The sequence below is a fragment of the Hippopotamus amphibius genome, chromosome 3, assembly GCF_030028045.1.
Source record: "Hippopotamus amphibius kiboko isolate mHipAmp2 chromosome 3, mHipAmp2.hap2, whole genome shotgun sequence".
NCBI lineage: Eukaryota > Metazoa > Chordata > Mammalia > Artiodactyla > Hippopotamidae > Hippopotamus > Hippopotamus amphibius.
In genome coordinates, this window is record NC_080188.1 from 110,617,463 (window position 1) to 110,632,615 (window position 15,153).

A 15,153-nucleotide genomic window follows, 5' to 3' on the forward strand; every position below is an offset into this window, starting at 1 on the left:
CAATGAAGAGTATAGCAGTTGGACACTGATTAAAATTGATTGTTGAATAACTCATCATTTTTTTTCATGTAATTTTATTTTATTTTATTTTTTAAGCTCTTTATTGGAATATAATTGCTTTAGACTATTGTACCAGTTTATGCTGTACATCCAAGTGAATCAGCTGTATTTATACATATATCCTCATATCCCCTCCCTCACATGACTCCCTCCCACCCTCTCTATCCCAGCCCTCTAAGTTCACCTACATTTGATGAATTAACCATTGCCTTCAGAAACTGCCATCAGCTTTATTCTTTTTATTGTATCTTCTCTTTATGTAAGGTTGTCTCTCATTTTTTGATCTTCTCTCAAAATTATTCTTTACTGTTCAAGTACGGTAGTCCATTTGAAAAGCATACTGAAACTCAGGTACAAAAACAGCCAGAAAAAGTCAAACAACAGAACTTGCAATCAAAAATATAGTGCTTACATTTCTGAAATCTTTTTTATCCTCAAATTTTTATTTGTCAAATGGAGCAAGATTGTATGAATATTAAATGGAATTATCAATGTAAAGTAAAAATGTTAAAATTATTTAAATCCTACCCGTATTATATTTAATCTAAACTCAATCTCACTGGAAACAATTTTCTTAAATTTTACAACAAAATTGCTGGTTTCTGACTTTTGGAAATCTTTAGGTACTTCTATTTATACACTTAGAAAGAAAATCACTAAATAATTCAGCTTATGTAGTCACTTTTTTTATTATCCAAGTAATTCATGTTTACTTTTCTGGTCCTTCTACTGTAATAATGACTTTCTTTGGTGTGAGGTTTATGATAAACATACACCATCTATCATCAAAATGTATACAGTACTGTTGATGGAAAGTTTATAAAATTAAAGAAAGGAAATAAAAATCTAAAATTGGTGACTCCAGTTTAGAAGCCTAACTCCTTTATGAGACATCTCTAAAGATTAAAACAAAAACATACGAATACCTCTTTAGTATTTTCAGATTCATTTACCATAAACCTTAATTTTGACAAACAAGGGATCCATTTGGTATAGTAGAAGCAAAACCCTTGCAAAAAATCCATTTATTATCTTAATCCTTAGTAATATATAACTAATTTTTATGGGATAACCCCAGATTTCATACTTGCAAACAATTTAAATCCATACTTAACACACAGTAATCACTTAATAAATGTTAGCATTTGCCATGATTATGATAGCGATGATGCAGAGGTTGGTAATCTCTGGTATCTGGCCCATTATATTACAAAGTACTTTGCAATTTGCCATTTGATAATATAATAATGAGAGTCAGAAAAGTAAAAAGGCTATATAAATCAGGGTTTTGAAATTAAACAACAATAACAACAAAGGATTCCTTTTTAATTCTCTGAAAGGAGTGTTCTTTGACTAATGTTAAGTATAAATAGATACATTTAAAACTAAATTTGACATTAGATGAAAATGATTTGTCCTTACCTGTTTGTATTGAAATTAAATATAATGTTTTCCTTTACTGATTGAGTCGAGAAACAGAAAATGAGAATTTTTTTGGCTTTCAGGTAATTCACTTTTATTTGATAAAAAGTTAACCACCTTCTAAAATATCTCCTATCTTCACAACAGATAGTGCTCTTTAAATAGGAAATATTCTTACCCTTGGGATCAGCTGCTTCCCCAGGTCACTTTCTAATTGAACTAAATGAAACTTTTCTGCCTGCCACTCAAGGAGTTTGGTACAACAAAGAAAAACATATCTGGCCATACCACTCCCTCTCGAAATTCACTACTTCTCACTGTATTTTGTGATTATTAAGAAATATAAGCACTGTAAAATCAGAAATTTATGATTACATATTAATTTTATAAAATAAAGATGTTCTAAAGAAAAAGCAAATGTACAGTGTCTTAAAGAGAAGTTTATTTTTCCTTCATTAAATATGCTGTAGTAAGAAATCTAAGACTGTTGGGGACAGTTATGTCATCTTCAACATGAATCTTCCATCCTCCCACCCACACAAGCCAGGTGGTCCTCATTGGCTCCCCCACTACAGAAGGGGGATGGAGGAATGGGGAGCACTCAATTGCTCTTTTTTTAAATGTACAAACTGGAAATAGCATGTGCAGAATTTCCAGGCATAATCTCTCATGATAATGTTAGTTACAAGATCACACTAAACTAGAAGACAGGATGGAAATAGCTCTAGCTACACTGCCATGTGACCAGCTAAGACCCCCTATTTCTATCATTAACTGCCATCAGTTGTCACAAGCTAAGATTCCAGGTAGTTACTGTATTGAGTTCCCAGCAAAGAATGTCCTCAGGTTAATTGTGGCTCCTCTCACTGTAGTGATTATAAATAGAACGTTTTTTCTGTAGCACCCCCTACAGAAAAACACACATAGATGCACACTCACAAAATACAGGGAGAAGAATATTAGATTCAACTATAGGAAGCAGGAATAGATTTGTACCTTTATAAAGATTAATAAATAGAGAGAAAAACATTTTAGAAATATTATGCCCAAGAATTGGAAACTTTTCAAGATATATGCACCAAATTTTGAATTATATTATTTTGTAATTTATTTTATTTTAGTTCTAATCCTTGAAATAAATGTGTACCATAATCTCATTTTTATTTTAATTTGAATTTTGATAATGGCTAATGATAGTGACCATCTTTTATGTGATTATTTGACTTCTGTTTATCTGCTTTAGTGAAGTATCCATTTAAGAATTTTATACATTGGATAATTAGGTGATTTCTTCCTATTGATTTTTGAGTTCTTTGTATAGTATACACACACACACACACACACACACATACACACATGAATATATTTCTTTTTTGGAATATGTGATTTTCAAATATTTTCCCTTTTGGCTTGTATTTTATATTTGTCAAGACAATTAGGACAACTTATTCTTCCATTAGAGACCATTTGTAAATTTGTTGCTGCCTTTATCTTAATGATAAAATTTTAGTTATAGGAACTTATTATTATGACTGTATGAATGTCTAAAGGAAAAATAGATTGAAACATAAGCACAGGTCAGTACAGACCCAGGTGTTATTAATCATATCTCCTGAAATAGTTATCATCTTCGTGATACTATTTCAAATAATGATGATGTGGTCATATTCTTTGTAAAACAAGTTATAAGGAAATCTGCAAAGTCTCCTAATTTATTTGCTTATTATTTATTTATTTATTTATTTATTTATTTATTTGGTTGTGCTGGGTCTTAGTTGTGGCTGGTGGGCTCCTTAGTTGTGCCATGTGATCTCTTAGTTGCAGCATGTAGGATCTAGTTCCCTGACCAGGGATTGAACCCAACCCCATGCAATGGGAGCGCAGAGTCTTAACCACTGTGCCACCAGAGAAGTCCCTTAACAATGCTTCTTTATGTCAGAATTATATAGCAGCTGCAACAAAGTTGATGACAAAGTGAAATGTTATTTAAAATGTACTATATTTGTCTAAAAACTGCTTTTAGGTCATCAAATATCTAGCTGTGGAATATCATAATTATGAAAGCCACACCTACTGAAACATGCAATTCTTTTCTTTGAAATATCACTATATCATTCTAAGACCTTTCTTACTATTATCCCATCCATACTTGGAGTATACTGAATTCTTGCAAAGTGCTAATGAAATGTATCTGTATTCACAGCTGTCTATATCCACAGAAGTTCATATCAGATGAAGCTGTGTTGAACATATGCATAGCAAACGAAAGCACACTTGGGACACCCAAAGTGTTCAGTCATAATACACTTATTAAAATACCAAAACTTGCATTCTTGAGAAACATTTCCTACCACAAAAGAACTTTGGCACCAGCTGAAAAGACACTACAGATGCAATATCAACTACTGCCAAACACTGTGAAACATTTAGAATCATATTGAAGCCTGTGCAATAAAATGCATTTATTTACTTCACACAGCAAAATGCTGGTGGAGTGGTGTGACTAGTTCTGCGCTTTTAAAATAATGACAACAGAGGTCCAGGTTTTTCACATTTTCCTGCTTTTCCATTCTCAGATATGACCACTGCAACCTTCCAAGAATGAAAGGAAGTGGAAACAAGCAACAGAGCACTTGTTGATGTCCACATTTGTCTCGTTAGCAAGAATTTAGTTGTCTTCTCATAGTCAGCTGGAAAGGCAGCTGGGAAATTGAGTATTTCAAATCTGCATGGTCTAGAGTTAAACTGGCCATGGGATAGAAGATTTAGATTGGTATATCCAAAGCAGATCTACAACATCTCCTACACCATTTTATGTGAATCTCTGTACTACTTTTCTCTTGCTGTTTTAAGAAATTACCACAAATTAAGTTGCTTAAAGTAACACATTCATTATCTTGGAGCTCTGTAGATCATAGGTCAAAAATGGGTCTCATTGAATAAAAATCAAAGTGTTGGCAGGGCCGCATTCTTTCTGTATGCTCTAGTGGAGATTCAGACATACTTGTTCATTTAGATAATTGGCAGAATTTAGTTCCTTGAGGTTGTCAGACTGAAGACTGATTTCATGCTGGTAGCTAACCAAATGTCATTCTCAGCTTGTAGAGATCAAAACAGTCCTTGGATCTTGGTCCCAACAGAGTTTAGAGCCAATAATGATGAAATCAGCTTGCCTTTTCCCTGCTCCATCTGTCACAATGTATCTTTGGAATACCATTCTTTCTTTCTCTTCCTCTTTTTAGGGCTTATGTGATCAGATTGGGTCTATGCAGAAAAACTTATAATTATAATTAATTATAATTATATAAATATAGTATAGTATATATATAAAATGTAATATGATATATATTTATATATATAATATAATATATATTTTATATATAGTTATATCACATAATTATAGTTATATGACTATAATTGATTATAATTAATTTTTGAAGAAATTTTACTGAGGTATAATTGACATACAATAAACTGCATATACTTAAAGTGTACAATTTCATTTATTTTCTTTTTAGTAATGTATATATGGCAATCCCAATCTCCCAGTTCATCCCACCCCAACCCCCCCACCACCCATTTTCCCCACTTGATGTCCATATGTTTGTTCTCTACATCTGTGTCTCTATTTCTGCCTTGCAAGCCAGATGATATGTACCATTTTTCCAGATTCCGCATATACGATAAATGTTTTTCTCTCTTTGACTTCAATCTGTATGACAGTCTCTAGGTCCATCCACGTCTCTACAAATGCCCCAGTTTTGTTCCTTTTTATGGCTGAATAATATTAAATTGTATATATGTACCACATCTTTATCCATTCCTCTGCTGATGGACATTTAGGTTGCTTCCATATCCTGCTATTGTAAATAGTGCTTCCATGAAAATTGGGGTGCATGTGCATAATTAATCATATCTGCAAAGTCCATGTTGTCAAGTAATGTAGCATATTAGCAGTTTCCAGGGATTCTGGTTCGTCTCTCAGGGAGAGATACCTATCACAATCTCCCTATGAAATAGGTTGATTGGCTTCTGTGATCTTCATTTGATTGGGTCCCTAATTTTCACAAATTACTGAGTGATGTGTCATATAACATTGCAACCCAGGATAAAGCTGCTTAAGTCACTTAGGAGTCAAACTATACTTCATTCCTGTTATTTGGTGGGTTTTACATGTTAATTTTAAAATTCCTCTATCAAGAGATGAGCACTAAGAACAGATTCCCTCTGACTTTTCCAAGGACTCAAGACATTGGCTTACGTCCAGCTGACCAGGTTACTAAGTTAGAGGTGTGTTTAGATGGGTATAACTAACAGACTTACATTGGTGTCATACCTTTAACTCCTCACTTGCTGTCCTCACAGCATAACTATAGGCACTGCCCTTAGCAACAAAGTTTCTTTAGTGATGTGACATCCTGCATAATTTGTTGGATACTAAGAAATTTTACCATCCTCATAGCTAACCATAAGAAATTTGTCTTTGGCCATCTGGTAAAGAACTTGCTAATATCAATTCATGAGATAAAATGTTATACCTGCTAACCTCCCTTCTATTAATTAAAAAAAAATACAAAAATTGCTTGAATTGTAACCCGTGAGAGTCATCTGTCTCTGCTGAGCCTTAGTCAACCTCATGATATTGCTTGCTATATGATTTCTTTTGTCAGGTTTAAGGTGACACTTGGTCCTTGGATTTGCTTGAAAAGAAACTGTATATGAAGGGCAGAGGGAAATTTGCCATTTAGCTATGAAAAAAATCCTCACCTGGGTTTATTGGCAAAAGGTGGGTCGTAAGTGTTGTTACAGCTTGTTGTGCTGATTGTTATCACCATGGTTACAGTTTCATTAAAATTATTGAATATTTTACAGAACTAGAACGAAAAATCCTAAAATTTGTATGGAGACACAAAAAGCCCCAAATAGCCAAAGCAATCTTAAGGGAAAAAAAATAGAATGGGAGGAATCAGACCCCCTGACTTCAGACTATACTACAAAGCTACTGTGATCAAGACAGTATGGTACTGGCACAAAAACAGAAATATGGATCAATGGAACAGGACAGAAATCCCAGAGATAAACAATGGTCAACTAATCTATGACAAAGGAGGTTAGGATATACAATGGAGAAAAGACAGACTCTTCAATAAGTGGTGCTGGGAAAACTGGATAGCTACATGTCAAAGAATGAAATCAGAACACTTCCTAACACCATACAGAAAATTAAACTCAAAATGGGTTAAAGACCTAAATGTAAAGCCAGACACTATAAAACTTTTAGAGGAAAACATAGGAAGAGAACTCTTTGACATAAATCACAGTAAGATATTTTTTGACCCACCTCTTGACCCACCTCCTGGAGTAATGGAAATAAAAAATAAATAAATAAATAAGTGGAATGAAACTTCAAAGCTTCTGCACAGCAAAGGAAACTATAAGCAAGATAAAAAGACAACCCTCAGAATGGGAGAAAATATTTGCAAGCGAATCAACAGACAAGGGAGTAATATCCAAAATATATAAACACTACATGCAGCTCAATATCAAAAAAACAAGCAACCCAATCCAAAAATGGGCAGAAGACCTAAATAGGCATTTCTCCAAAGAAGACATACAGATGGCCAAGAGGCACATGAAAAGCTTCTCAACATCACTAATTATTTGAGAAATGCAAATCAAAACTACAATGAGGTATCACCTCACACAGGTTAGAATGGACATCACCAGAAAATCTACAAACAGTAAATGCCGGAGAGGGTGTAGAGAAAAGGCAACCCTCTTGCACTGTTGGTAGGAATGAAAATTGATACAGCCACTATGGAGAACAGTGTGGATGTCCCTTCAAAACTAAAAATAGAATTACCATATGACCTAGCAATCCCACTACTGGGCATATACCCAGAGAACAGCATAATTCAAAAGACATATGCACTCCAATGTTCATTGCAGCACTATTTACAATAGCCAGGACATGGAAGCAACCTAAATGTCCATCAACAGATGAATGGATAAAGATGTGGTACATATATATAATGGAATATTATTCAGCCATAAAAATAAGTAAAATTGGGACTTTTGTAGAGACATGGATGGACCTAGGCATTGTACTACAGAGTGAAGTGGCTCAGAAAGAGAAAAACAAATATCATATATGTGGAATCTAGAAAAATGGTACAGATCAGTTGGCTTGAAAGGCAGAAATAGAGACACAGATGTAGAGATCAAACATATGGACACCAAGTGGGGAAAGTGGGGAGGGGGGTTGGGGGAGAATGAATTAGGAAATTGGGATTGCCATATATATATTACTAAAAAGAAAAAAAATCAAATTGTACACTTTAAATATATGCAGTTTATTGTATGTCAATTGTATTTCAATAAAAGTTCTTAAAAATATATTGAATAAAGATTTTTCCAAAGTGGCAGAAGACGAAGGTAAAAATGTCTGCACTGGGTACAAGCTTATATATCAAACATTCTCAGATAGGACTTGGAGGTAGAGTTTGGAATACACAGTTCATTCAAAGCACTTAGAGTTCAGATGGGAAAATCACATAAAGATTTATATAATTGTTTGCTTCATAGGCTTGGGAATTTGAAGAGAATCATCTACTCTTGTCTAATCCACTGGTCCTTAGTGACATGAGAAGGCCACCTCCCTCACACACTCACAATTCCTGTATCTAGGAGAGGCATATGAGTTGAAGATACACTAGGTCTAGAGTGAAACATCATTAAATAAGTCCAGTAGTCTTAATGGGTAAGAAGCAAGCAATAATTTACAAAAATCAAGGCACCCTGTCAAACATTCAACTACTTCTTCCCACTAGCAGAAAAAGTCATTCAATGTGAATAGGAAAATATTGTCAAGTAGACTTAGCATTTGAGTGGTATCTTCATGGAATGAGTCTTGTCAAACTGCAAATTCACCGCAATGTCAAAACAGGCACTAAATTATATGTAATGATATATGCTGTGGCATTATATTACATACTATGACCTGTAGTAACTAGATAATTCATACACATATATTTCATGTATAAATACGTATATGTGTAACATAAAATGGGAATAAGATACATAATTGTGCAATGGCCTTTTTCTCTTTCTAGCCTAAATAACACATTTTATTCTCACTTAAGAATGAGCCTTCCTTGGAAACTTTTTTCAATATAGCCCTTTTCCAAGGAAACAGAGAGTAAGTCTAAAAAAGAAATATGAATAGATTTACTGCTATTTTGGTTTTTATTATTAAAACTTACTATACCCGTGGAAGACCATGATACACTGAGACAATCAACAGATAGGAGGTGTTAGGAACTGTAGTTCAGATCACAAGCCAAATAAAATCTTGCATCTTAAAGACACAATGTTAAAATCTATTATATATCTTTTAAGGAAATACATTACTATATGTCACAAATTTTTTGTTGAAATCAGCTTTTGTAAATTATAATTGTTACTACATTCTTATGCACAATTATGCTTAGTTTTCACAAGTATTTTCTTTAGAGGGATCTTATGCCAAATCATTACTAGTGCTAAAGAAACAATGTGTAAATATTCCTTGTGAAGAAGCAATATTCAGCATATAACAACACTCAACCAACATGAACCTGGACAGGAATGTGCATGTTTCCTTCCTCATTAAATACATACTTTGGTGATGGATGTACTGCAGCCCCTGCTGTAACATAGCAGAGAGTCTAAACCATCACTAAATGTCTCACCAAGTCTTATACTGGATCCCTTATATATTTGGTGGCCAGAAGTCTTCAAATGCTACTATCCAGAAGTCAGGTGTAACTTAAAAGTCAGCAAAAGCAAGATCCATAAGAATAATTTGTTTGTCTTTACTTCAAGAAATTAATGGAGATCCTGGTGGCAATCATTGGCTAGTTAAAAAAGTATGTGTAACAGCCAAGGATTGTTTTTATGAACCATGTCATAAATTTCCTTCCAGTGAATTTCAAATATATTAGCTAGTAATGGATAGAAAATACTTGAATGCCTAGAAAGTAATTTCTAGAGGCTTCCTCCTTGTGAATTAACAGAGTGGGAAGACAAGGTTTAGAGAAATTAAAGGAGGAAATATAAAGATATTTAAGATATAAATATAAAGGAATTTTGTAAAAGTAAAATGGAAGTCCTATAATTGTTAATAAACCCTGAGTTCATAATGATATAATTTTTTATTGATTTTTATTTGAAAATTTATGAAGATTTAGCCCTGTTCCATTGTCCCTGTTTAGGTGAGCAAACACTTGACTAGCATATTTGTGAAAAACTAAATATAATTCATATTAAATAAAAAAACAAATCTGATGTGTAAATACGCCATGTTTCTTCCCTAGATAATTGATATTGTGTGATGTCCCTTTCATCAAAAACAGCAGTAGCGCTAAATTAGCGATGTGGGTTCAGTAGATACAAACTACTATGTATAAAATAGACAAGTAACAAGGATATGTTTTATAGCACAGGGAGTTATAACAATTATTTTTAATAACTTTTTAAAATTTATTTTTATCAAAGAATAGTTGAATTATGTTTTATTAATTACTGCTTCACAACAAAGTGACAGTTATATATATATACATTGTTTTTCATATTCTTTTCCATGATGCTTTTTAAGAAGATATTGAATATAGTTCCCTGTGCTACACAAGTAGGAAGGATCTTGTTGTTTATCTATTCTATATGTACTAGTTTACATTCGCTAATCCCAAACTCCCAATCTAGCCCTCCCCTCGCAACCACCAGTCTGTTCTCTATGTGCCTGATTCTGTTTCTGTTTCATAGATAGGTTCATTTGTGTCATATTTTAGATTCCACGTATAAGTTACATCCTATGATATTTGTCTCTTTCTGACTTACTTCACTTAGTATGATAATCTCTAGCTGCATCAGTGTTGCTGCAAATGGCATTATTTCAATTTTTATGACTGTGTAGTATTCCATTGTATATATGTACCATATGTTCTTTATCCATTCATCTGTCCATGGACATTTAGGTTATTTCCATGTGTTGGCTACTGAGAATACTGCTGCTATGAACACAGGGGTGCATGTATTTTTTGAATTATAGTTTCATATGCATATATGCCCAGGAGTGGGGTTTCTGGATCATATGTTAATTCTATTTTTAGTTTTTTGAGGAACCTCCATGCTGTTTACCACAGTGGCTGCACTAACTTCCATTGCCATCAACAGTGTAGGAACAAGGTTCTGTTTTCTCCACACCCTAAAAATAGCATTTGCTATTTGTAGACTATGTAATGATGGCCATTCTAACCAGCATGAGGCAGTACCTTATTGTAATTTTGTATATTTTAATAACTTTTAATGGAGTATAATGTGTAGAAGAACTGATTTGCCATGCTATACAGCTGAAAATAATATGCTATTTTAAATCAACTGTATTTCAATGAAAATGGCACTATACTGATTTTCTACATAAATTTGAATTTTAAAAAAATGAGAACTACTGGTTCCATACCTAAATAGAGACAATACTGTAATTTTTGGTGCTTTAAGCTTTTCCAAATACTTTTCCATGCTGGAGTCTTATGAAAATTCTGGAATTCATAGGAAAGTGTGTGTTCTCACCATTTGATAATTGTGAATTTTTAAAGGCATGGCAGGACTGAAATGGAGTTGCTTATGCCAATGCCCATGTCTCCAAACTGAAGTTAGTTACAGTTTTGGCTCTCTCAAAAATGAAACCTTAAACTAGTCAATCAGGAGCTGCCCAGTCAGCACTAGTTAGGTAAACTGCCTGATAAACACTAACCATCGCCTATAATGAAATTAACTGTAATAATCAATCTGATTTTTGTCTCATAGAACTTCTTTGATTCTGCTCCCTCCTGCCTGTAAATTCTCATGTCTTGTAGAGCTCCACAGAGTTCTTTTCTGTTTGTGGGTTGGATATTGCCTGGTTTACACATTACTGAATACAGCCAAAAAGACCTTAACAATATAGCCACTTTATATTTTTTTTTTTTTTAAGGAATGAAGTGGGAAAGAAAAGTAGCTAATTGACCTGCTCAAAATTTGGTGAAGATTAAAAAATCAGTTATGAGAGTTTGGGAGACAGCAGTCTTTCCATGAAGTGATTCCTGCTTTCCTAAATTGCAGAAACAAAAAATACCACCCCTGTTATCTCCATCAAAATCATCACCTTTATTATCACTATTATAATCATCATCCTAATCTCCAGTATGGACTATGTATAAAGTCATTTCAACATACAAAATATTAAACTAGAAGGGATATGAACATATAGACACCATGAATAAAATACATAAACAAATAAATGTAGTACATCGTGTTAGATGGTACAGGATGTAAATGGACTGATGGAGTAAAATATAACTATCTGTAAAATAGGAGCTAACACTGACTTACACACATGTGTACAATTATAACTAAAACTACAAAATGGCATAATTGTCAAAAGAACTGGAGGCATAACTTCTCAGGTGTAGAAGCACCAAATATTCTCTTAATGTGAGATGCTGATTTGAAGATGAAACTTGGAGGAAGGGTGTCTATGACGCTAATGACAGATGGTCACTTTCCTTGATAATATCAGTTCAAACTTTTAAACTTTATATCATTTAAAAAGGTGAAAAATATTGAGGATTATGCAAGACACACTAATATAAATGCAAATGTGTGAACTTTGTGTAATTATGAAACTAACTTGTAACATTTTTCTTCACTTTGAGTACACAGAGATTGTATTTTTAAAGTATGAATTATCATTGGAGTATTTTGGAAGGCAGGGATGAAAAAGGTACATAACTCAAAGCAAGTTATTTTGGGCCCAAAATTGCTACATAGAATATAGAAATATGTGCAAAGTAAAAAGGTTGAGACAAACAGGAAAATTCTGGTACACCACGCACCTAGGAAAACAACTCAATGCATGAAAGCTGTTCTTTTGTTATTATGATAGGAGTAATTCCACATGAGGGTATAGTGTGTTAAATAAATATGCTCCCAGTGTTTACTGGTTCTCTGAAATCTCTAGCTTTTGCCAGGAGTCTGAGGTAGGGCATGACAGTATGCATTTGTTCATTCACTCACTCAATCTCTCCTACAAAACATACATTATTTAACTGTTATTGGTCAGTTTCCATGCTAGTGAATCAAAAACAGACAAAATACACTAACAATGAAAGATAAAGGGGGAGTGGGAAGATTTTTTCTCTGATAACTGTGTGGCAAACAGTTAAAACATTTATTATAATTAAACACATAGTACTAATTTTTAAGTACTAATTTTCTCAGGGCTGCAATCACATCCTTGTTCCGAAGGCTGTATATCATGGGATTAAACATCGGAGTCACTATAGTGTAGAACAGAGAGAGCAGTTTGTCAGTTCCTGCAGAATGACTGGATTTGGGCCTGAAGTAGGTAATGGTACCAGATCCAAAGAATAAAAGCACAACCATCAGATGAGAGGAACATGTGGAGAAGGCTTTGGCCCTTCCTCTGGCTGTTGGCAACCTCAGAATAGTGCAAATAATCTTGCTGTAAGAGGCAAGTACCAACATAAAAGGGACAGCAGCAACCAACAGAACTATGACATAGACTGACAGCTCATGCACAGAAGTGTCCCCACAGGCCAGCTTCAGAATGGGGGGTATGTCACAGAAGAAGTGGTTAATTTGGTTAGAATTACAGAAATGCAGGGAGAAAATCTGACATGTTTGCCCTATCTGCACTGGGATTCCACTGATCCAGGAGCCAACAGCCAGCTGGATACAGGTCTTTTGGTTCATGACTAGGGGATAGTGCAGAGGGTTACAAATGGCCACATAGCGGTCATAGGCCATCACAACCAGGAGGAAACATTCAGCAGTTCCCAGTATAAGGAAGAAACACATTTGAGTGGCACAGCCCAGCACAGAAATCCTTCTATCCTGAGTCCAAAGGTTCACCAGAATCCTAGGGAGAGTGACAGACACATAACAGATTTCTAGCAAGGAAAAATTTGCCAGGAAAAAATACATGGGTTTCTGTAGCACGGGGTCTAGTCTAGTTATTACTATTATGAGGCTATTTCCAGTTAAGATAATGATATAAATGACGGAGAACATGCCAAATAGTAACCCTTGGAGATTTGGAAGGTCAGAAAATCCCAGGAGTACAAATTGCATTACTGTGGAAATGTTGTCTTCTGCTTCTATTTCTTCAGATTTCATCTGTGGGAATGAGTCAATCAGAGGTACCATCATTTCACTTTCATTGGCCCTTGTTTTCTTGTGTATAAACAGAAGAGTATATTTGATTTTTCCAATTCCTTATAAAAAAACAAAACCTATAACAGATACGATCTGTAAAAGTGTGGTGAAATGGAATTTTCATTATTATTCAATATATTTTTAAGGTAAAGAAACCTCTTTAGTCTCTTTTTGCTGCTATAAATTACCATATTTTTTTGTTTCTGAAGAGAAGCACTTGTAATATAAGACGTGCTATTCATGTAAACTGCCAAAAATGGAAAATCTGAATTTATATTCAGTTGTATCAGCAATTTTCTTCTTCTGGCTGACATCCTTTTCTCCTCACCTCTTGATCTGTTTTTAATCATTTTCAATCCCAAACTAATTTGTTTGCACAATTAAATATTTTATAAGCCATCTAAGATAGTTTTAGGGATGATTATAGTTAATTTTAAAGAGTGATATGTTGATGTTGTCCTTGCATTACTTTCAAAGTCTTGTTTAGTTTTGACATTTGTATATTTAGGCCAGTTTATTTTAAAACAAAAGTGATGTGTTGACCACTCAGTATTACATGATAATATTTAATATTGAAAACTGTGTATTTTGATGTAAAAGTCTATAAAATCTATGAAGTCTGTAAAATCAGCAGTCGTAATTTGTTTTCATATTTTTCAGTCAGAAGGACAGGAACTGTAAGCTGGTCTTCCTGTCAATGAATACTCAAGAGGTAAGAGGCAGACTCATCTAGCACTTATGTTCAAGAAGGCAATTCTAAGTAGAATGTTGACCTCTCACACATTTATTGTAAGACACGCGTCAGCACAACTCACCTCTGAAATCTGCTTGAATTACCCAGGTCCTCAGTAATTGCTATTTTTGCTAACCTATTTCTTCCATTCATTCTTTTTTTTTCTTTGTACACATGTGTGTGTTAGTTCAGGATGTGAGTGTGTTGGGTTCAGATCACCCATCTTTATGTTGTACTTTTCTTATTGCCATAACTAGATTATAAGCTTCTTTTGATATTCTATATATCTTTTGATACAATGCATACCCTATCTGTTCTGCAAAAAATTGATTTACTCACTGCTTGAATACATTAAAAGTGAGTCCACAAATGCTTCTTTGGAGTGGTCTCCAAGGTGAAAGCAAGGTTTCCTACCCAAAATCCAGACCTCCTCTCTCCCTCCCTCCTGCTATAGTTCAAGCATGCCTTCCCTGTTGTGTGTGTGGGGTGTATTAGAAATTATACTCTTTTTTCTCACTCTTTCAAAGTAGCAAATTACTTCATTGTTTTCAGTAAATTGTACATAACTTGCATAGTATGTGTTAACTATTTGAAAGCCAATAGATACTAAGTAATTGCAAAGGAGACACACCTATATCCATATTCTAAGGGTGTTAAGTGAGAACAATGGTCAATATTTCAGC

General features: G+C 34.1%; 1 protein-coding gene across 1 annotated transcript; it reads right to left on the reverse strand.

Annotated features, from left to right (window-relative positions):
- Nucleotides 1-12,753: 12,753 nt before the first annotated feature.
- LOC130848646 (olfactory receptor 10AG1-like) lies at nt 12,754-13,728 on the reverse strand. Its single transcript, XM_057727075.1, has one exon. The coding sequence runs from the start codon at nt 13,726-13,728 to the stop codon at nt 12,754-12,756; it is 975 nt and encodes a 324-aa protein (XP_057583058.1).
- Between the last annotated feature and the right edge of the window lie 1,425 nt (nt 13,729-15,153).